At 40.7% G+C, this 23,627-nt stretch overlaps 3 protein-coding genes across 4 annotated transcripts; 2 read left to right on the top strand and 1 right to left on the bottom strand.

Moving 5' to 3' along the window:
• Positions 1–97: 97 nt before the first annotated feature.
• Positions 98–3,510, bottom strand: LOC134191525 (phosphatidylinositol N-acetylglucosaminyltransferase subunit C-like). Its single transcript, XM_062660145.1, has 8 exons — positions 3,393–3,510; positions 3,260–3,329; positions 1,948–2,078; positions 1,780–1,892; positions 1,667–1,722; positions 666–813; positions 435–601; positions 98–280 (listed from the first exon to the last, which is right to left on the bottom strand). Exons 1-8 carry the CDS (start codon positions 3,508–3,510, stop codon positions 238–240), a joined length of 846 nt encoding a protein of 281 aa, XP_062516129.1. The 3' UTR covers positions 98–237.
• Positions 3,511–3,560: 50 nt separating this feature from the next.
• Positions 3,561–10,033, top strand: LOC134191475 (cilia- and flagella-associated protein 157-like). Its single transcript, XM_062660094.1, has 6 exons — positions 3,561–4,042; positions 4,920–5,310; positions 7,670–7,821; positions 8,158–8,295; positions 9,398–9,730; positions 9,798–10,033. Exons 1-6 carry the CDS (start codon positions 3,581–3,583, stop codon positions 9,891–9,893), a joined length of 1,572 nt encoding a protein of 523 aa, XP_062516078.1. The 5' UTR covers positions 3,561–3,580; the 3' UTR covers positions 9,894–10,033.
• A 1,599-nt stretch (positions 10,034–11,632) lies between these two features.
• Positions 11,633–23,415, top strand: LOC134191474 (myosin-2 heavy chain-like). Of its 2 annotated transcripts, XM_062660093.1 has the most exons (14): positions 11,633–12,147; positions 14,458–14,924; positions 15,887–16,144; positions 16,928–17,291; positions 17,558–19,116; positions 19,183–19,235; positions 19,925–19,973; positions 20,032–20,195; positions 20,252–20,378; positions 20,960–21,033; positions 21,097–21,337; positions 21,534–22,292; positions 22,807–22,990; positions 23,057–23,414. In XM_062660093.1, the coding sequence occupies exons 1-14, from the start codon at positions 11,679–11,681 to the stop codon at positions 23,071–23,073; spliced, it is 4,785 nt and encodes a 1,594-aa protein (XP_062516077.1). In that variant the 5' UTR covers positions 11,633–11,678; the 3' UTR covers positions 23,074–23,414. The 2 variants fall into 2 exon arrangements, with proteins under 2 accessions (XP_062516077.1, XP_062516076.1); XM_062660092.1 differs by having other exon boundaries at positions 17,558–19,235; positions 23,057–23,415.
• Positions 23,416–23,627: the final 212 nt, after the last annotated feature.

Genomic DNA, 23,627 nt, shown 5'->3' with positions numbered 1-23,627 from the left:
TTCAGAGTTTTTGCCGATAAAGGAGCTGGACATTAGGGAACTGTGCAATCGGAGAAGGTAACTGTGCAATTGGAAGACATCAGACTTGTTACCGGGATAATGCTAAGGGAGTCAATTGCCTGAAGTTTGTGTGCTCATTGTATGTACATGTTCTCCATATTGTTGCAGTATACGCTGTATACCATAATGGGCAGCTGATACAGCTATATATGTTGTAATATCAGTCATTTCCGTTCATCACTCAGTGATGACTGCTTCGTCCCACGGTCCATGGATAGTGCTACAGAAACAAACTCTTATTACTGTGTGTGTGTGTGTGTGTGTGTGTGTGTGTGTGTGTGTGTGTGTGTGTGTGTGTGTGTGTGTGTCTGTGTGTGTCTGTGTCTGTGTGTCTGTGTGTGTGTGTGCACATGCATGCACAGTTGTTTCCATACTTCTTTAGCTTCTGCAGTCTAAACAGCCAAAGAGGGCAAAGAAATATGACAGCAACGTGTGCAATGGCAAGTAAAACAGTGAGACTTGTTGAGAGAGAGAAAACTGCCACTGTTGACACAACACCCAGCAGAGCAGTAGAAACAAAGTCAAACGAAGGTCGCCACATCTGAATGCAATGACAACTGCTCAGCTTCTATAGAATTACTGTCATCGACGATTGCTGTGTGTACCTTTAGCTTGAGTCGTGTCAGTGGCCCAAGTGCAAACAGCGAGATAGCAAAGAGGATGGTTACAAACACGTGCCAGACTGTTGGGAGACGAGAAGCCAGACATACAGAGGCAAATGTTGCTGAGTTAAGAGAGATGGCATGAGAAACCCTAAACGTCAAAAAGCATCATTTGCACACACACACACACACACACACACACACACACACACACACACACACACACACACACACACACACACACACACACACACATTGCTATTTGCAATGGCTTGTATTTCTTCCTTTCTGGCCACCTTGTCCAGGTGTAACGTGAGTTGGCAGCTACATACACGTATATGTCTATCTGTCCGTTTATTTATCTGCCTGTCGTCTGTCTTTCTGTCTGTCAAATACCTATATTTTATACATATCACATATGGATCTATGAATGGATAGATGGATCCATGGACGGACATTTATTGCAATAAATAAGACCAAATACAGAATCAACATTGAACAAGAAAGAAGGTTAAACGCTACACTGTAACACGCTACACTGTAACACAACACATAAACAGATATCTATCAATTCATTCTAAAAAGTTACACGAATCTGAATGTGATGATCAAACAAGGAACCGCTAGTGTTTACGAGTCGGACTTCCAAATAGTCTCTTCGTCTTCCACCTTCTCGTCATGGATGGATGGATGAATGAGAAATACAGGTATTACATACATCTGTCTGTCTGACTGTATGTACGTGCATGTATGTATCAGTATACATGTACGTTGTATGTACTGCATATGTCTCTCTGTATGTTTGTCTGTCTGTCTGTCCGTCCAATACATACATTAGAAACATGAATCAAGCAACATACAATATGAAACTAGGAGTCCAACTACTGTCTGTCTGTCTGTCTGTCTGTCTGGCCTTTCTTCATACTGCAGAGCATATACTGATGCTGTCAATGCATCAACTACAGGGGGGTACTGTCTCTGTGTCTACTGTTATACATACGTACATTGCTCCTTCAGCTCCATAGTTGTGAAACAAAAGATGAACAAGAAGCATAAACGTCTACAACAACAACACGGTCACATTACATCTCACCACCAACACAACAACACGTCTCACAGTCATTGCATAGATCGTGTCTGTACTGATAGACTCGGTGAGAGTCTTTAACACGGGCGATAATCCGTACAAGGCAACAGTGAATATCACACACGTCTTGAGATCGCCAATAGCTACAGCAAACACTAGATGAAGTTCCTAGCAAGTCAACAGCAGAAACACACTTACATGACGTGCTGTCTACAGAAACTAAAAACAGTGCAGCAAAACCAGAGAGAATGGCAGTCAATAGAAACAGTGTTGTCGGATGGAGATACTCCATGTCCAAGAGCGCAAATACAACAGCAAAAATTGCCACACTAGAGCAAAATAGAATGCCATACTGTAGACCAAGTATCTCAATGATGGACAAGGTACAACATGTAAATTAACTTTTGATAAAATCGAGAAAAGATCAGGCAGAGTAGGATAAGTTTGCTAGCTGATCATTTTCTATTTGCGAAATGCTCAATAATGGCTCTAGTTTGTTATTCATCGATACAGCCATTCAAATCAATAGCCTTCTAGTATGCATCAATTAATCTCTGTAGTCAGGGCCGACGGAGCCACAGCAGCAGCAGCAGTGGCCATGGCCGCCCTAATTTTTGAAAACTCGACTTCAGCCAGTAAACAATTGCCGCATACTTCCAGTCTAAAGGTAGAGATGATTAAATAAAATAATATATTTGCTCATCTACTGGATTGCGGCTCTACTAATTTGGTGACTGTTTTGAAGTCTTCTACGACTTCTCTTTCCTTACCTGAACTATATTCCCTGACCGCTGTGACAGCACACTGTGCACATGCTCACTATTCACGGATGTGTGCCAACCCATCCCTAGCGTGCGCTAAGCCACACCCACTAACATGCACTAGGCTGCTCCACTTTCAAGTTGCTTCTGTCGGGCCTGGTAGTACAATAGTCTCGAGCACCAAGAGATGCATTCCTGCCATACAAATGATCGAATGTATTGAGATATGCATTCCTTCAATACATTAGTCTAATGTACTGAAAGAGGCACCTTCAATATAATACTGTAGTGTGCATCGCCTCAATACAACAAGCAAATTCACTGTGTACATAAGACTACAGCCAGTGTCCAATACTCTACCAATGAGACAGCAAGTCCCAAATATTAATGAACATAATCTGCTAGACAAACATACAAAAATGGCAGCTTTAGACAACTTATATTCACTTGTATATACGTATCAAGTGCACCTATACAGTGCATACAAACTAAAGTCTGTCCACGCTGACTTAGTGGCTCAAGCATACTTAATACCAAATATGCTTGCATTATTTGAATAAACAAATCCACCTCAGAGTCTAGAAAGGTGCCTGCATAACACACAAACACCTACTGCAGGTCGTAATGTAAATAGTGTACTAAGACTATTTAACTTACACAATGACATTACTGTATGTCTGTCTGTCATACACGAAGTATGAACCCAGTGCGCGTGCGGTGGGTCTCCGAGGGCAAGCTAACCGACTTACCTGCTTATTTGCTGAGATACTACGCCAGAATGCCACACTAAATAATTTAAACCGTAGGTCTCCGTACTAACTAAACGCACAAAACAGACGAAACTATTTCCGAGCTTGCTTGCAATTGCGACAAACGACACACCATTCTTCCGCATCTCCTGTAAAAAACTCGCGTCCACATAATTGTCAGCATACTCCTGCTTCTCGAACAACACCTTCCTCCACACACTCCGCCTCGAAACACTCCCCCCGTCCGCCATATTCAAGTTAAAGCATCCGGGCAGTTTATCGTCATAACAACCCGACAGCACCACACTTCTGTTCGACGCAATGCCGCCGAAGAAGAAGAAGAAGGGCAAGGGAAAAGGCAGCGCGAAGAAAAACGACCAAGCGAGCGCCGGAAAACGAGACAAATCGGCCGCTTCGGTCGCGCTCACGGAACTATCGAAAGAATTCTATCTTGTACAGATCAAGGACCTCGAACAGAGACTTCATCGCTACCAGACGAAATGCGACGAACTGGAAATCGTTAACCACGATGTTGTCGAGAACTCTGACAAGCTCAAGAAGGACCGTGATGACTTAGTGAACTTGTTGCAGTCACAGCTGGACGAACGCGCTGAGCGAATTGCCGACCTGCAGGAGATGCATTCGGAAACGGAACGGCAACTTGCCAGCGAGCAGAAAGAGCACGAGGCGAAGATGCAAGCGATGCGGTCGTCGGCGCAAGAGAGAGAGGACCAGCTGAAGGCGGAAGTCGCCATCTTGACGGCTGAGTTGGAGAGCGTGCAGGTATGCATGTGTGTAATACGAAATAACAAAAAAACATTAAAAATAAGAGAATAAAAAATTTAAATAGTTAAAAAATTAAAAATTAAAATTAAGGAAATGTAACAAAAATAAAACAAAAATATTAATTTTGTTGCAAGAATATATCAAATGTATTAAAATACAAGCTCTACATGGCCGTCCTTTGTACGGGCAAGATATTGTAGTGTAAAGATAGGTTTGTGGACACGTCACGTGCAGTCTTAGTTGCGAGGTTCCAGATGTGCTGAATGAATTCGAATCTTGCTCTTCGCGCTTGTTTTGGCAAGAAAAGACACGATCGGTGCCTGTCGTCCGACGTCAGGAACGGGCAGTCTAAATTCGGTGGAGATACGATGCGCCGTTTCAGAGATATTCGCGCGCGAGCGGAAGCGAGTGCGATCGGCAGGAAATCGTGTCGTCGTGGGAGCAGTCAGGAAGAAAACCACAATCTCACTTTTGACGCGAATGAATTTGGTGTGTGAAAACCAAATTCGGCTGAGATCAGACTTGCCGTTTTTTAGAAAGGCTGTTACAGATGAACACACAGACAGACAGACAGACAGACAGACAGACAGACAGACAGACAGACACCTCTGCTTTATATATATAGATACAAATGAAAACTTTGTACAAATAATTTTTTGTTTTTATGTAACTTATATTAATTTTCTGTTTTTTTAATTTTATTTATTTTTAATTTTTTTATTTATTTAATTTTTATTTTTTTATTTAATTTTTTATTTTTATTATTTTTATTAATTTTATCCTTGGTATTTTTATTATTTAATTTATTTTTTAGTCATTTCTATTAATTTTATTTTCTATTTTTTAGTTTTCATTTTTTATCCATTTTATGTAGGATTTCAAGGAGACGAAAGAGAAGATGGAGGCGGAGTTGTTGGGCTTGAAATGCCAACTGACAGAGAATGAGCGTTTGCATCAAGATGTGTTGTATCAGCTGGAGAGAAAGGCTGTGCAGGACATGAATCGGTTGAAGAAGGAGATGGAAAAGCGCGTGAGTGACGTCGCCGCTGAGTTTCGCAAAGTGTCCAATCGTCAGATGGCAGAGACGACGAAGCGGGCAATTCGAGAGAACGTGGCAATTTCATCGCAGTTAGGGAAGATGTCGGATAAGACGATGGAGTTGGTGCACGATAACGATGAGATGAAGAAAAAGGAGAAGGAGTATAGGATGAGGATTGGAATTTTGGAGGCGAGTGAGAAGGAGCTGGCTAAGAAGCATTTGAGCAGTATGGAATTGTGTGTGTGTTGGTCTGTGTGTATCTGCCTTTCTGTTGATTGAAAAAAATTTGTAAATTAATTGGAACTGGTACAGGATAAGTACTGATACAGATAAAGCTAAATAGCATATATATATTTGTCCTGTTTGTCTGTCTGTCTGTCTGTCCTGTCTGCCTGTTTGCGTGTCTGGTTGTCTGTCTGTCTGTCAGTCACATCTTTATATATTGAACAACATCTGTCGGGCTGGCTGGCTGTCTGCCTGCCTGTCTCAGGGTTCTCGCTACAGCGTGGCAGCATGGCGTGTGCCATGTCCAGTAGGAGTGCGTTACGCTCAGAAATGGTAGATAGGAGTCCAAAGTTTGACATCTGGGGAATGTATTAGAAGTCCATACTACAGTACTGAAACACAATACTATATTACGTTGTACAGGTGACATTAGCCACAACTTCAGGCTCTTATGAAAGAATGCGGGATAATAGCCTTGCTCCAGACATGTACAGTACTTGTGTTGATGGCAGTCCCGGATGCACTGCCATTAGTAGTAGTCCTGGATGCTCTTTTCGTGACATAAAAGAGCACACCTTTTGTTCAAGAAGTGTAGCACCTAGAATCTACTCCAGACTAGTCATGGCTTCTTGCGAATCAACAGCATTGGTCTATGCACGTTGATCGACGCCTGACTAGACAGACTTCTGTAGTCATTCAATCTATGAACATTGCTAGGAAGGCTTAGTGGCGATTGAAGTTGATTTCCTCTCCAGGGCACTTGAACGTATATTTATCCACAATGGCTGCGATGCCAAATATACCTCACTTAAGATCAGCTTAAGTGCGCATGCCCGACTTGGACTGTGCAACTGTAGAGAGGGCAGACTGTGTGTCGTGGACCCACCCATCCCACCACACTCCCAAAGATCTCTAGCGAGAACGTTGCTGTCTGCCTGTTTGCCTGCCTGCCTGCCAAATGTTACAAATATTGAAAGGAGATCTTGCCAGATGGATCTAGCTCTGAAATTGTTCCGCTACTCTTTTAGCATTTCGGCACACGGGGATCACAAGCGGAAAAACTTACTGTATGAACTGGGAAGAAAGGCAGGGCTCAGTGAAGGAAGATGAGTAGATGCAGAGTTTATGTCATATTGGTGACGACGTTTTTTTTGTGACTCTCCAAAAATGCAATAGTAAAGTTATCTTAAGGAAAGTGTCTAAGTTGTCAACAAACAGACTAATGAAGGATAATGTAGTTAGCAGAGATAGATACGTTCAGTGCTTCACACATTGAAATAGTTGAACTTGTTATAAAGCACTTTCTTTTAATTATTGAAAAACCATTTATACTGGTGTGTAGAGATGTTGTATCCTAATAAAATAACTTGCCTGACTGCCTCTCTGTTTGTCTGACTTCTGTCTGTCTGTCTGTCTGTCTGTAGAAATAGATTCTGTTGGATGACAGTTTGCTGGCAGAGCTAATTAAAGACCACCTGTTTAATGTGGATATTCAGCAACACATGCAGTCATTAGTTTATCATTGTTTAGTCTGGTTTTGATGTATAATCTAGTATATATAAAGCTCAAAGTGTGTGTGTGTGTGTGTGTGTGTGTGTGTGTGTGTGTGTGTGTGGTGTGTTTGTGATACGTGGCCACGTCTTTTGTCAGTTCGCAACTGAAATTGGCATGCACACTCGGCACGCGAAGGGAAAGGTTGTGTAAAAAAAATTGAAAAAATATGCACCGGGTCCCCTCTTGAGGGGTCAACCCTTATGTGCCGATGGCGCAAACGCTACACATTATCATTCATTTGAACTCACACCCACACCAGCCCTGTGTAGACTGTACGTGTCGTCCTTTGCAAAGCTTCGAGCTATCAAATATTTCTTGCAGATGAAACTTACTCTTCTAGCGCTTTCGTTTCTCTCCAAATTCTGATTACATTTGCACCAAATCCAACCTACACTTTTTCTGAAGCAAGCACTACACAGGGTGTGTATCGATTTCTATTGAAACATGCGCAATGAGCAAGATTCGAATTCATTCAGCTTATCCGGTACCTTGTAACAAACATTGCACGTGACGTGTCCACACATGCTCAGACTGTGTGTTCTGTCAGAACACTACAGTATCTTGCCCGTATGAAGGACGGGGCATGAATCTAGTATATTGTAATCGTACGATTTGAATCAAAATGTAGAAAGTCTGTTTGTTTGTGTGTTTGTTTGTGTGTGTGTAGACCTGTGTACATGGTGTGTGTGTGTGTGTGTGTGTGTGTGTGTGTGTGTGTGTGTGTGTGTGTGTGCGTGCATGCGTGTGTGTGCGTGCATGCGTGTGTGTACGTGTGTGTGCATCAATAGTTCTTTGTTGTCAACAAGGTGAGCGAATTGTCCAGATGATGGTAGATAAAGCAACCAAACAAGAAAAGCTCTTAGAGGAATACATGACCAGAGAAGCAGAGTGGGTAGTAACCGAGACAGAGGTGGCTAGAGTTGCTGAAGACGCAGAGGCTGCTCATCATCAATTAGAGGTGTGTGACATACTATGAACTGCTTATAGAGTTGTTGCATATATTAATTACTATTATTTATTATTATTGGAAACAATTTGAATACACTACACTACACACATCCTAACAAACTAGCAAAACTGCAGGCACACACAGACAAAAAAAAGAAATATGAAAAAATAGCGCAGGCAAACAGTCGACTACTTTCACAATTTGATTGAGTCACATGACTATCAGCATGCGAAGACAGCAACAATGCAATAGACAACGTCAGCAGCAACAGAGACATATGTTTATATAGTATTAATAATGTATATGCTACCTAGTAATAGTACTGTGATGCCTCTACATGTTTAGATGATGCAAGGACAACTTCTCAAACGTGAAGAAGAACTGAAACAGCTAAACTCGCATCTCACTGATACGAAAGATCAGAACCAGCAACTGATAGACGTTCTAGCACAGACAGCAGAGACCGTTCAGTCTGCTCTGAAGGTACAAGTAATCATTACAGTCAATGAATATGAATATATAGAGAGGGCACTCAGGGTTCTGCTCATGGTGGTCGGGCCTGGCCATCACTTGATTGACAAACACCGACCATCACTCCACATGTTTCAACCACCACTATATATTTTAGGTAGTGGTTTACTTGCTCCAATGGATGGCAGACGTCTAACCATGCCATAGTCTAAACGTGAGACTGGGTAACATAGTTCCCTCGTGACTGTCGACAGAAGTTGCAGCTTTCATTGTCTGCTCTTTCAGATCATAGACCATCAACAGTGTGATACATTCTATTTGGCGCTTTGTTGTCAGAATTAAACCACACCCCTTAATGCTCTCATACTTGACCACCACTCCGAAAATCCTGGGCAGAACACTGGGCACTACAACTTTTTAAATCTTTCTATCTGTCGGTCATATATTTGATTAGAGTACATGATGGCTACTACAAATGTCCAGTAATGTCTTGGCTACTTTCATTCCACAGTTTGTCTCTCTGTTTGTCTGTTTGTCTGTCTGTCTGTCTATCTGCCTATCCGTCCATTTGTCAAAATTCATTTATTTTGGGTTGAATAGTATGGGGTCAACGTGAGTGTGTTTCACTGTTAGCCGTGTCTGTGCTGGTTGCATAGTCATTGCTTTGATGATGATCATTTGACCGAATGCGTTCGCACATCTAATCGGATACGATGAAATTGCATCGACCAATCGTATATCTGTAATCACATGCTACGTCTGACAATTCATTGAAATGCATAAGAAGAGTGCCAAAGTCCAATGGTACACATTGATGGTTTCTGTACTGTGAACATTGGACCACAACGTGCACCACTACAAAATTGGAGGGGGTGGATGAGATTAGTTTTTATAAATCCAACTCCTACAGATTTATGCAAAGTAGTGTCGCAATCGTGGTGTGTGTATGTGTGCATGCGTGCGTGCATGTGTGTGTGTGTGTGTGTGTGTGTGTGTGTGTGTGTGTGTGTGTGTGTGTGTGTGTGTGTGTGTATGTGTGCAGACTTGTTTACCATGTGTATGTAGATTTATGTCCCTAATATCAATTGACTGTATATAATCACAATTCTTTCAGATATCATCATCTGACTCAGAAGTCCCATTACATGAAGCACACTATGCCAGAGACAACATGTTGTCTTCCCTGCTTGGCCTCCTCGACTCAGCAGCAGCATCAGGCATCATTCTAGGTCCAGCACATCTTAGCTCAGACAAACGCACAAGTCCAAGACACGAAGGAAAGATTAAACGACAACAACAGAGGCCTCCATCTCGCCCTGGTCACACCATTACTTCACATTACCTTCCCGGAGATCTTGGTATCATTCCCAAGGTGCCGAAGTCTCTAGGTCCAGTGAGAAACAGACAGACCAGAACAGTAGGGGTACAAACAACAGCCACAGGCAAAGTTAGTCAAGAAACGTGATGTGGTTGATTGATGCAGATTGATGCGATTTTGATTTTGTATGTTGTAGCCTCTTGTGATTAGTACGGAGAAACTAAAGAAAGATATGTTGCAGAAAACACTGCCTAGCATTGGGTCAGCGGTCAGTATTGGCAAGAGATTTTGAAAGATATCTGATGTGTATAATACATTGTAGCTATTTATTGGATTTGAAGCTAATGAATGTATACTAATGTGCTATGTATGTAAATATTGCTCAGTTGGAAATTAAATTAAGCAGTTTCTGTGGCAGCATAGTACATGAGCAGCCATATTGTAAGCATCATCTGTACATCGCAATTTATCTGACATTCATTTGTTTTGTTCTTTATTTCTCTCCAATGCTGATTGTGTTGTGGAGATGGTGAGCAGTGGATAGGTGTTGGGCAGTAGATAGTGGCATTGTTTGACTGCAGGATGTCCAGTTTCTGGTTTAGAATCTGTAATACAATTAAGTCATTACATTAGCTGCATCAGATATCTGCAGTTGTCTCAGACAATGTCTTATACAAAATTGGAACGATAACTGTGTTTGCACTTTCACTTAGGTTTCAATAATTAGATTTCTCTTTCATGTGTGATTTCTTCACATTGTTAGTTTGGTATAAACTATAATGGAAACCTTTCCACAATGTCTACAGTTTGAAGTTTATATTTTTGAGAGTTAATTCTCATATGTCCAGTTTATAGATTCAAACTACATGGACACTTTTTACTAATACAGACCTATCTCGGCATATGAAGACTCACACAGAGAGAAACTAGTGACTGCATATTCTGTGGTAGAAATTTTGTTAGTCCATTCCTAACTGTCCAAACGAGGAGATCACAATTAGGAGAGAATCATACAACTAAAAGCGGTTCTTGAAATATTTCTTGTTTGTGTTAATTTATGCTATGCTTATGTACAATCACATTCGAACAGACAAAATTTCGTGCATCCCTGACAGTCATAGGATTTTCTGCTACTGTGTGAATCTTTCTCTTGGGACAGTTAGTTTGGCCTTCTTTTCACGCTAACTAATTGCAGTCACTTTGTTTTTTGTCTGTATGAGTTCTGCTCTTGTAACCGATTGCAATCGTAAGTGAAGTATTGAACATTTGTCTGTATAGATTAACATTGTTTGCTTTAAATTTAGTGTTATTCTAAATCTTTGGAGTTAGATTAGAGCAAATAAACAATTTGATTCTCAGCTGGTTAGAATGCATGGTGTGGTGGTCGGCTTCTTCCCAGAAGGCCTCTTGATGTGTTTATTTGGATGTAAGACTTAGTGGAGTTTGTGTAATGACTTGTTGTATACATACAGAGCACTGGTTGTCGACGTGCTGCCCTTCAATTGGCTGATGTGTGTTATAAAAAATATAATTAGATAAATTAAGAAAACTTTCTGATTTGCATAAGGTCATGAAACAATAACTGTTGTTATTAAAATTTATCATTTTTAATTTTTATGTAATGTATTCATCATTTTTATTTTATATCTTACTATGCTGATTGGAGAGCCTATAGCTAGCAAGTGAAACTTGGTGCTGACAAGGACAAGGCGTATGAACACTTTGCCCATCTTCAATACCTACTAATAGTGGTGGTCTGTAAAAGCTGTTGTCTGTTGTTTGCATTGTCACAATATGTGTTCATGTCAAAGAGACCACAAAAGAGGAAAAGATCGATAGCAGAAGGTAGAGGCTTACACGAACAAACAGGCAGATACCGGTTGCGAAACCAACTTAAAATTAAAAACAATGTTATAAAAATAAACCACAAAACTCAATAAAACTTGCTAAACTGTCACAACATTACTTTCTTGTACTCGCGCACACCAACTACTCAAGGTCGGGACACCGAGGTCTCTCCGAGGCTGACGACGTGCACGTGAGTCTTCGTGTCGAGGTGGTGACACTGACTATATCGATGTCTTGCCCCGCCGAACCCCAAGACGTTGCCTCCCAGCTATTTAACAAGTTCTGCGACTCAAGCGATTTACAAGACATTCTCAACGCCTTCCAGACGCTCCGCACCGAGCTCCACCTCGACGTCGCCCAAAGCGACTTCTACACTCAACTGAAATCGAAACTATCGAACTGGAAGAGCCGTTCGCTATGGGAAATACTCGACAAACGCGTCGACTGCCCCGTCTACGAAGGCGGCATGGCATGCGGAGGCGCCAAAGTGTTGGTCGTAGGCGCTGGGCCATGTGGCCTCCGATTTGCCGTCGAGGCTGCGCTGCTTGGCGCCTCCAGAGTCGTCGTGGTCGAGAAACGGCGCGGCTACACGCGTAACAACGTGCTACATCTGTGGCCGTATCTCATTACGGATTTGCGAGGTCTGGGAGCGAAGAAGTTCTATGGGAAGTTCTGTGCCGGTTCGCTGGATCATATCAGTGAGTGAGTTGTGATGTTGTTCGGTCGCTCTTTGCATAATGTTGATGGGTGATTCATGGAAATAGTTTGCAGCTCTGTGCTGAGTGTTGGTGTGACGGGGTGTAATGGGATGAGGTTGTTCGTGCGCTTTTCGTGTTGTTTTACTGGATTTTTGTTCTTGTGTGATGTCTGTAGTGGAGGTGTGATGATAGGGCCATGTAGTTTAGTGGAGGTGTCGCCTGGAAGCTGTTTTGACGTTTTATTCGTGAATATTGAAGAGTACGTCTGAGGTGCCCTGCTGTTGTGATTTGGATAGGAGTTTAAGTGTTGTGCAATGTTGATTGTGCTAGAGTATTGCGTCAGTGGTAGCTGGGCAAGGACCCTATACCACACATGGCTCCATGCATACTGCATGACTCATGCTCCCTACCCAGAGTTTGCTTCCTACCCAGAGTTTACTTTTGTCAGGTAAACGCTGTGGACTGGAGACCTCTTCTCTGCTGTAGCAGTGGTGTGTTTGTGTGTGTGTGTGTGTGTGTGTGTGTGTGTGTGTGTGTGTGTGTGTGTGTGTGTGTGTTTGTGTGTGTGTGTCTGTCTGTCTGTTTGTCTGTCTGTCTGTCTGTCTGTCTGTCACATATATTTGAACTTTTATGTATGATACATTTTGTAATGCAGGGTACTATGTACTGTCCAACTACTAGTAGTGTTCATCAACTAAACTAAGCTAAAAGTGAAACTCGTGTAAAACAAAAAGAGGACTATACTTCAAAACTACAGTGTCTGTCTGTCTGTCTTTCTGTCTGTCTGTCTGTCTGTCTGTCAATACATATATTTCAAACATCAAACTATAATATATATCAGCAAAGTAAAGTTTGCAAGCTACATGAAAATACACATATGTGTACACATAGCAGCTAAAAATTATGCTACTACCCAGTTTTCAGTCAACTAATGGCTGAAAAACTGGGTGCTGCTATAGTCCAGTTAAATTCTTCAGTTGCACAGAGTGCTGTCGCTGCTCTTCTGATGATGCTGGCATTACATCTTTGCAGTTGGATTGCAAATCTTTTCCTCTAAAATCTAAGAATTCTGGATCATTGGGTCGACCAAATTTATCTGTCTGTCGGTCTGTGTGTCTGTCTATGTGTCTGTCTGTGTGTGTCTGTGTCTGTGTGAGGACAAGTGTTTGCACGTTTTAATGTACACATGTAATAGCAATAATGTAGTTTATGTATTTAGAATATTCGGCAAGAAAGATAGAATGTACTATGAAAGTGTAGAAAACGACACTCTATTTAAAACTATTTAATTGACATTTAATTGATGCATTTACATGCATGCATGCATGCAGATTACTCGTGTACCAGGTGGTTTGTCTCGTTGTGTTATTAAAACATCATACTGATTGCTTAGATTTGTATATGCATGAGAGTAGGGACATTTATGTAGCTTTACTTGTACTCTTAGTAGTTTGCAGCAGTCATTGATTTCATATTCCCATTAAGATGTACTTGATATTGTGTTAACTCCTCTTCGAAGGTTTTTTCATTGGCTACTTGGTAGGTGATTGGGTTCTAAATAGAGGACACAGTAAATTAACACTGTTTATAGAGTTGGTAGTGATGGTGCTAATTGACTGTGTCTTACATTAGCCTCAGACCACTTACTAAGGCTGTGTCTCCACTTGTTGCTCTTTAAACATGTTTAACGTTAAACATGTTTAACTCTAAACCTGTTTAGTAGACAGCGTCTCCACTTGTCCATTTATTCCGGGCTATTAAAAGAATTATCCGGGACTTTGTTGTACCACGCGAATTTGTTTCTTGTGCACCGGACAGTTGGAGATTGTCTCTTGTCGTCTGAAGAATAATCACGGACACAAGTCTCTGTCTTTGCCAAAATGGCTCTCTCCTGACACTCTGCATCAGTCTATGCACTCTCTGACATTGCCTAGTTCTGTCTTCTACCAATAGTCTCCAAAGAAAGAAAGAACAACGTGAAAGAACTAACATCCACCGTTTTGGAACAAGTGTTTATATCACGTGACTGTTAAACCTAAACCACTTTCGTTAAACTATCTCTGAAACATGTTTAGCAAAAGCTGTTTAGGTTTAGAGTTAAACAGGTTTAACGCTAGTGGAGACAGGGATAATTATTCTTAAACAAGTTTAGACTTAAACAGGTTGTAAACATGTTTAAGCGCTAGTGGAGACACCGTAAGTAGCCACATAATATTACTAGCAATCGTTTTAAATGCTCTCAGTGCAACTCTGTATTTACATAATAAGTAATAGTGATTTTGTTTCTGGCTAATTAATTCAAATTTTTAGGTATTCGTCGGTTACAGTGCTTGCTACTAAAAGTGTCTCTACTTCTGGGTGTGGAGGTGTACACTGGGGTGCAGTATAATGATATAGTTGAACCAGCAGGTGGACACGGATGGAGAGCCAGTTTTCAGCCGTCGATCAGTTCAATCAGTGACTTTGACTTTGATGTCGTCATAGGAGCGGATGGTCGAAAGAGTAGTCTGTTGAAGAGAGGATTCAAACAGAAGGAATTTCGAGCTCAGCTTGCTATAGCAATTACGGCCAACTTTGTGCATGGCAACACAACGGCGGAGGCATCGGTACCAGAGATAAGTGGCGTTGCGTACATTTATCATCAAGACTTTTTCAAGAAGTTATCTGAACAATTTGGAATTGACTTGGAGAATATTGTGTATTATAAAGACGAGACGCATTACTTTGTGATGACGGCGAAGAGGCACAGTCTGTTGAATAAAGGAGTTTTGAAAAAGGTTTGTCTTGCTTGCATGCAGTTACTACTACAACAACCAGAAGGATGGATGTGCAACAGTTGATGTGGTCTTTTTGGACAGATCGACAGGCAGGCAGTCAGTCAAGGCAGACCAAGAACAAACTTGTGCACAGATTAACAGATATGTAGTGAAATGGTTGAGCAGACTGACAGACATAATCAAGTTTCTAGCTAGGGTTGTACCCCAACTGTCACAGGCCAAGTTACTGTTTTTGGTCACACACCTTTGGTGGTATGTCTGGAGATTTTGCTTTGCTCTCCAGTACTTTCTGATCGAGAGCTTATAAACGTTTTTGTTTACAATGTAGACATTATGACTATCTGAAATAACTAATTTTATAACAATCATGTAAAGCTTACAGCTTTTAGCATTGTGATTGTCAGTCATGCATTGCGTGTTTTCCCTGTCAACACTGAACCTGCAAAGCATGATAGTTGGATGGTTCAACCATTAAAACACCTCAGTTGTCAATTTGATGGTGAAAACGTTTACTAGAACCCTAATTAAGGGATGGATGAACAGAGTGAATGGACAGTTGGATGTACACGTGTGCTTAGTACAGGCCGGCAGACAATAGATGGATTAAACAGCCAACAGAGAGAATAGAATACAGTATTTGAATATCATGTTTACTACTGTACTAGTTTGCTGCATTCGTGTGTATGCTTGAGGCTTTGAGAAGGTGGCTTTACTTAGTTTAATACCTAAAGTGTTGTGTTTGGAGTAGAAATTGGGTTAGGTTGACGACATGGTATGTGCTGTTGTAAAGCTACAGAGACTTTGATTAACAAATCATGATATTACTGCACAGTGATTCGTTGTAATTATATCTTGCATGTTAGTTTTTGTAGACTATGGTGGAAATTTTGTTGGTACAAACTTTGGATTCATTTCTTGTTGAAATTGATGTTCGATGTTGTTATTGTCATTTTTCTTGTTAGGATTACAGTGATGCTGTTCAGTTGGTTGCTAGCAGCAATGTTGATCACGGCAAGCTTTACCAGTATGCCAGAGAGGCTGCAGAGTATGTGACGAAGAAGGAGCTGCCTCACTACGACTTTGAACCAATGACAGACGGGCGTCCTGACGTAGCACTTTTTGACTTTACATCAATGTATGCGGCAGATCATGCGGCTCGAATACTGGAACGCAATGGCAAACGTCTCATGCTTGCCCTGGTGGGAGACAGCATTCTTGAGGTACGCAATGCCATGTCTTTGCCACAAAATGTGTTGATATAGCTGACATTTTACAATTTTTTGGGAATATTTGAACCTAAGAGTGTTTAAGGACACACGCACACACACACACACACACACACAAACACAAACACACACACACACACACACACACACACACACACACACACACCAAACATGGCTGTTTCCTGAAAGTCTGTGTTTATGCATGACCCTTGTGACAATGTTCATATTATGTTGGAGCGTTACCACTCACTCCTCTAGAGTTTGAGCAAATGTAGGGAACTAGTACTTGAACTAGCAATGTGAGCCGGTGATATAAAGTTTTGGATTGTCTAACTGCTGCAATGTGGATGTAGTTATCTTGTTAATTTTGTGGTGGGAAACGAATAAAGACACAAGTGACTGCAAAGCGTTTGTGAATTTGTACTTTTCATCAAAGCAAAGACATTGGAGAGAATTGAATATACAGAAACGTTTGAATTGCATGGATTTCTGTTGGGGTGCATCATACCCATAGTTATTATTTACTAGTCAGACACTGTACAGTAGAAGGTGTACCATCATGTACAGCAACTTTTCTATCAAACTTGCTGTAACGGGTGTGACATTTCATGTCATAGAGGTCCACACGTTTTGTTGTATTGCAATGTTTGTTGCTCACTTACACTGTTGCTAGTCTGTTTTTAAGTTGAGCATGTGTCTTTCTCGTTATGAAGAATCAGCTACAGTTTGTTCAGTTTTTGGAGTAAAACTTTATATACTTTTTTCTTTTTTTTGTAGCCATTTTGGCCTTTAGGCACTGGTGCTGCTCGTGGCTTTCTCAGCTGCATGGATGCAGCATGGATGATGAAGAAATTTATAAAAGGTGGTGATCCTCTTGTGTTGCTTGCTGAAAGAGAAAACATCTTTCATCTACTTCCACAAACATCACCCAAGAAAATGGTAGAAAATTATGCTTGTTATACAATCAATCCTACGACCCGGTATCCAGCAATACAAGAGTACATCAAACCTACGGAGGTCACTCAGCTCTATGACTCTGACCGAGTGATAAGTCCAGCAGATAAATCTGTGGACAAACCAGCGGGTGCTGGAAAGAGGAAACCAAAGGTCCCACTACCAGAACAGGCAAAGAAAGTAAAAGGTATTGTCAAACGGATTGAGTCGTTTTGGGAATTGAATTAGATGAGGGAATGGTATTGAAAAGTGTTCTGCATTTCAATGGTTGGAACACTATGTTTGTAGAAAATACATGAGGGAGGCACACCGATAATTTTAATACTGTTGTATTTATTTATATAATGTTGTGGTCATTAGTGGTTTTTATTGTTTTGTCTGCAAGTGCTGTTGTAATGTATTTAGATAAGAATGACGTCCAACACTCAGTTTGACATCATGTTGTTGTTTTAGGTGCATCAGACCTGAAGATGAAAAAATCTATGTTACGTAAACATCGTCCTTCACGATTTGTTGTAATAAAGAAACATAGTACAACATTGCATAGTGGAACAGCAACGCCATCATCTTGTCTGCAATCACCGACATCTAAAACAGAATCTCCTACATCACCAACGTTTAAATTAAATGGTTCTACTGAATCTGAGATGCAGAAAAGCGATCTATCTATTGTGGATGCCAAGAAACCTTTAGTCTCGTTTGATGTTGGAAATGTGAGTAATCAAGAACAGCATGTAAATGATGAACAAATGACAGAGAGTGCTAATCAAGACAGGGCAAGAGTAGGTGTAACTAGGGGAGTGAAGTTTGGTAATGTAGTAAATAAAACTGATGTGACATCTGGAAAAGAGTCGAGCAAGTTGACGCCTAGTCAAGCAGGTTATGAGAAACATGCAAAATCTGAAGATCATGTCAGCAGTCCTGCTGCCAAATGGAAACGGCAGCAGCAAACCATTTTACCCAAAGACCAAAAAGATAAGGAAGAACGAAACAGAGCATTAGAAGACAGACAAACGAGAGGAAAAGAAAGAATTCAGAAAGAGAAGAAAGACAAGGAAAGACAAGAGAAAGAGAAGAAAGACAAAGAAAGACAAGAGAAAGAAAAGAAGGACAAGGAAAGACAAGACAAAGAAAAGAAAGACAAGGAAAGATTAGAAAAACAGAAGAAAGAGAAAGAAAGGCGAGAAAAAGACACCAAGGAAGAGCAGAAGGACAAGGAAAGACTTGAGAAAGAGAAGCAGAAGCAACAAAAGGAGATGGAGAAAATGTTGGAGAAAGACAAGAAGGAGAAGGAAAGAGCAGAGAAAGAGAAGCAGAAACAGCAAAAAGAGAGGGAGAAACTGTTGAAGAAAGATGTGCTCGAAAAAGAAGCTGCAGAGAAAAAGAGAAAAGAGAAAGAGAAAGCAGAGAAACTAGAGATAGAGAAAAGAGAGAAAGAGAGCAAACAGAAAGAGCTGCTAGAGAAACATACAAACAAACAGCAAAGAATGGAGACAGCTAATAAAGGACAGATAGTCCCAATACCAAAGCCTAAACCGGAAAGGAAAATAATTGAAATGGAAAAACAGAGAAATGCATTAAGCAATGATGAGAATAAGCACAGCCAACCAGCAAGTAACGAGCAAGAATTACACTTGAAGGAGGAAGATGATCAGCTGAAAGGAACAATAGCTACTGTGAAGTCAAATCCATTTGTTACACAAGACGTAGCTCGTGCTGTGGCTGAAAGAAAACCTTCACCATTGCGGAAGTCTGCCCGAGCAAAGAAGTCGCCTGTCAAGCATGTGTCTTCTCCTGATCGACAACTACCAGGAAAGCCAACTGCTCATTTGCTTGGTCACAATCAGATGTCTGGAAAAGGACTATCGAAAGCACGAGGGGCAGCTTACTATCTTTCTAAACAAAGGGATTCTATTGGCAAAGAGTCATCTGTAAGTTCAAAACTATTTGAGGGAGAGAGGACTGGATCAAGTGGGCATGAACCTGAGGATGAACTGATTCGGAGAGTTGCGGTAGGTTGCATGTACTTTTTGGCTGTGAGATGTGAGGTGTTACTGTGTAGGGGTTTTGTATATCAGAAAGTTGTGCGTGCCAGCTCACTGAAACAGCTGCGTCCTTCCGTTGCAATTAGGTCAGTTCACAGTGTGTGTGTGTGTCTGTGTCTGTGTCTGTGTCTGTGTCTGTGTCTATGTCTATGTCTGTGTCTGTGTCTGCGTCTGTGTCTGCGTCTGTGTCTGTGTGTCTGTCTGTGTGTGTGTCTGTGTGTGCATGTGTGTCTGTGTGTTTGTGCACGTGCACGTGTGTGTGTGTGTGTGTGCACGTGTGTGTGTGTGTGTGTGTGTGTGTGTGTGTGTGTGTGTGTGTGTGTGTGTGTGTGAATGTTTCAAATTCACTCTTCACGCACATGCATGCACACAAACTGTGTGCGTTACGGCTATTTATGATTTTTGCATGCTTGGATGGGTCAGTGTGTGGTTTTTAGCTAACATTGCCAGAAAACTAGGGCTATAGAGTATATTTACTTTATGGTAAGTTGACGTTTTTATTCAGTGATAGCAGCCTAGATTATAGACGTTTTCATGTTGTAAATCACAGTCGTATCCTAAGTATATAGTGTATTTACCATTACTCAAGTTGCTCTTGTAGTTTGTTGGAAGTTTTGTAGTTTATATGCATTCTTTTGTCATATGAGTGTAGTAGATCTGTGGTGAATGTAACAGATGTAAATTATTTCCATTTGCATTCTATCGTGAAATACTTTGTCTTTGCTTGTGTGACTGTGTACCAACATATATCCTGATCATTGTGTTCCACTATTAGGAGAAAGAGGCAGTCGCTGATCAGACACAAACATGGCAGGGATGAAACGGTTCTTATGATTGTATTTCCATTATCAATCATGGACTATTGTGTCTCATTGTCTGTAGGATTTAATGGAGGAGGACGAAGATGATAATTTTGATATGTCTGATGATGAGTACGAGATGAGCCCAACTGCTTGTAGAATGTCACTGATACTGGAGAAAATGTGTGATCGACTGGAAAGCAGTCAAGCCGAACTTACACTTCGCATTCTTGGTGCCCTCACAGCGTATGTGCATACGACATTCTGATATCAGGTAGTTGCTAAGCATGCTGTGATTCTAGAAATGTTCAAGATCATCCAGATGATGACACTTTTCGTAGAGTTCGAGTTAGTAGCTCACAGTTTCAGATGTCAGTGTGGGGCATCGAAGAGGCACAGGAATTTCTGTTTGAGTGTGGATGGATGCCAGTAAGTGTTGCTTGTTGAAATTGTATACAGGCATGCAAGCACAAAGGCATCTACTGAGTATTATATGAGCATTACCTAGTGAGGATACATAGGACATACATTCTCTGAATTTTAGTTAATTAATTTTGAAATGTGTGCTACATTGTATAGTATGTCTTCTCTAGTATAGGTTGCATTTTAAAAGATTGTGGAAGCTTATTGTAGTAACAGATGTTCGATGTTTGTTCAATACAGTATTACTTCATTGTCCAGTACATCACGAGCTACTATTTTCACATGTATCACAACCTATACATCAGTGTTCTAATGGACATTCTAGAAATAGTAGCATAGTGTATGAGACACTGCAGAGATAAAAGCAATGCTGCTATGCATAAATTCTTTCATATACTTGTTTAGCTAATCTCGAAGATCTTGATATGAAAGTTTACTGTTGGCATTCAATTCTAAACCTGTAATTTTTTACTAATAAGATAATCTTTATTAAACGCAATTGCCACTAGATAAGTCCATGGCCTGTACTCAAAATTGACATAATTATAAATAATACCTTATAAATGGTTTGTTGTTTTATTGGCTAGTTTGGTGACTTCATAGTCCTTGCAGTTGATGCAAATCTGTCTGAGGCTCTTTCAATTCTGGATGACTTGATCTGGTATCTGTGCTCTCAGTGACAATTTCATATCGATGTTTATGTTTGATGTGACTGTGTAACTAGGGACTTCCAAGACAGGCTGATGAATGGAGATGCTGCTGATGTAGCTGAGCTCGTGAATGTGAGTGACACCTGGAAGTATCGCGATGGGCTGATTTCGAGGATCAAGCACAAGATGCTGTCTAAGAGCATGTCGTACACATCGGCTCTAGTTGAAGCATCAGCTGATCGACTGCTGCAACGTGAAGATGAGTTAGGAAAATTTGCAGTGGATAAGAACAACTTCAGTCAATTAGATCCTCTGGTAATTTGCCTTACTTCAGTCATACACATCTGTTGTCTTGGTGTGGCTGCCTGGTTGGCTGGTGATTGGTACTTCCTAATCAGTTTATGTTGTGTGTGGTACTTGTCTTCCTTCTTTAGTCTGTCTCCTTGCTTATGCATTCAATCAACAGTGGTGACATTAGTGTGGTAATATTATGATTGACTTTAATTTGCAGTCTTCTGAAGCGTCTACTGCACAGCATGCTGAGAGAGCTTCCCTAATAGCGCGACAGCATTGGCAACAAATGGAAGGCTCTCTCCATGTCAGGCCCCCAAATGCAGCACGAGCTCGGAGGACATACAGCCATGGAACCAGTCAATGTCGGAAAGCAACATACTCTGCAGTTGTGAGCAGTCGACAGCATGGAACTATGATTGAAAGGAAGGAGCACCAGATTGATGATGCGAAAGCAAAGAGATTTCTAGAAGAAGAAAGACGTCGACATAGATTGAGCAGTACCAGTTCAATGGATACTCAAAATCCTTCTCGTGGTTATCGGCTTGCAAGTCAAGTTGATGACGCTTTTGTTGATGGTGATGCAGAAACGTCAAATCAGAAAGAAAGATTGCCCAGTAGAACTCGTTTCCACCTCCGTCTTGGCTCTGCCCCTGAATCTGGTGTTTGTTCTCCATCACCAGCAAGTGAGACTACTTCATTTTATGAACCGTTCAATGTTCAGAAGGCAAAGGAGGAGCTGCAACAAATGGCTGCTGAATTGAACAGCAAATGCTTTTACAAACAAATCGGTCACACAGCACCGATCACCAAAGAACAGAATAGTTATGTTGAGCGGAATGGTGATCAATCAAAGAAGCAGGAAGAGGCGAATGAAAGAGATGAACAAAGATTGGAGTCAACAGTGGCTGACAGTAGTTCAAGCTTTGAGGAGACCAGAACAGTTACAACTTCTCCAATTGAATTGCCTGTGACTTTGGTATGTTGTTGTGAAAGCTGTGTAATTGAAATATATGGTTGGGCATTTGTTGTCGAATGCATGAGGGTGGTGATTGGTAACAGAGATTACTGTACGTGTTCGTCATTTTGTCATTCGGCAGACATTTTGTTTTTATTCTGTTTCATTAGTATAGAATTCAATTCCTCTATCAACATGCATTTTATTAGACAGACAGGGGGACTACCGTAGGCTACGTGTTGTTGATGAACTGATGCTAAGTTTTGACAGATTTGTTTTGCACTTAATACAGAAGCTTTTTTACTCTTGAGCTTGAACGTTTAGTAGAATTGTTTGTTCTGACTAACGGAGTAATTCAAGCAAAAAATGTAGTAGCAGCAACTGCACGGCCAAAAGCATTTTATCAATCATTAGCTATAAATTTGGCAAGAAACAAGAATTCATTACTAGGTAATGCGTTTAGTCATCAACTCAATCAATTGTTAGCTATTTTTCACATAAAGTGTGTCATTGTAGTATCTGCATGTTGTGATAGGATGTTGTATTGAACCAGAACGTCTTAGCAGAAGGGGCGGTCAGTCTCACAACAGCTGAAGACAACAGACTGAAGAATCAAAATGGCAGTGATAATTCCTTAAAGCCTCAACAAGTTTTATCTTCCAAAGAGGAATACGATGCTGCTATTAAAGCTTCAATTGATGCTCGAGCAAAGCTAGCAAGTAATGATGTGTTTTACATTATTACTTTTATTATACATTAGACTCACAGATATTGTTGTTTTGCAGAACTTGGAGCTAAGTAGGCTTGAGGACAGAAAATTTTAATTGAGCAAGAACAGAATTGAAAGAGTGAGTTATTGATTGATATATTATTACATAGAAACAATGACTATTTGCATGTGCTTCAATGGCAGCATTGTATAGCATGAGATGCTTTTATTTGCTACAATTAACAACTCATAGCATTGATGATCAAAGCTATCTTGATTATTCAGTGACATTAGTTTATAATATTGCAATTGAGAAGTTTACTCTCAGTGTTTTGCTGATGTACTTTGAGTAAGAGGAACATACATTGCTGAATGCATTACTGAGCTGCTAATCTAATTGATGAATAAGGAATTAAGGCAATAAATTTACGTTGTGTGAACAGTACTACAAAGTATACTTGTTTGTACTCGCCTCGATATCAAACTTGTCATTGGATTTGATACTTTGCCATTTGATTGTTGCATCAGTCAATGCTGGATGAACTGCTGGAACACTGCTCTGTGTAGCAGTCTAAACAACTTAATGATGTCATGGTGACGTCATTTATTATAAAGCAGTTATTTTGAAGACATGTCTATAGGAATGT

Source organism: Corticium candelabrum, chromosome 15, assembly GCF_963422355.1.
Source record: "Corticium candelabrum chromosome 15, ooCorCand1.1, whole genome shotgun sequence".
NCBI lineage: Eukaryota > Metazoa > Porifera > Homoscleromorpha > Homosclerophorida > Plakinidae > Corticium > Corticium candelabrum.
Note: the sequence above shows the minus strand (reverse complement) of the source record. Positions and strands in the feature narration are given on the sequence as shown.

Coding starts and splice junctions, on each gene's coding strand:
- LOC134191525 (XM_062660145.1), bottom strand. CDS start 3,510: ATGGCGGACGGGGGGAGTGTTTCGAGGCGGAGTGTGTGGAGGAAGGTG. Junction 1,723..1,779: donor ACACGATCTATGCAATGACT/GTGAGACGTGTT, acceptor TTGTTGTTGTAG/ACGTTTATGCTTCTTGTTCA. Junction 814..1,666: donor TATGGAGCTGAAGGAGCAAT/GTACGTATGTAT, acceptor TTTGACGTTTAG/GGTTTCTCATGCCATCTCTC.
- LOC134191475 (XM_062660094.1), top strand. CDS start 3,581: ATGCCGCCGAAGAAGAAGAAGAAGGGCAAGGGAAAAGGCAGCGCGAAG. Junction 5,311..7,669: donor GGCTAAGAAGCATTTGAGCA/GTATGGAATTGT, acceptor GTTGTCAACAAG/GTGAGCGAATTGTCCAGATG. Junction 8,296..9,397: donor CCGTTCAGTCTGCTCTGAAG/GTACAAGTAATC, acceptor CAATTCTTTCAG/ATATCATCATCTGACTCAGA.
- LOC134191474 (XM_062660092.1), top strand. CDS start 11,679: ATGTCTTGCCCCGCCGAACCCCAAGACGTTGCCTCCCAGCTATTTAAC. Junction 20,196..20,251: donor ATTCTTGGTGCCCTCACAGC/GTATGTGCATAC, acceptor CTGTGATTCTAG/AAATGTTCAAGATCATCCAG. Junction 21,034..21,096: donor ATTCTGGATGACTTGATCTG/GTATCTGTGCTC, acceptor CTGTGTAACTAG/GGACTTCCAAGACAGGCTGA.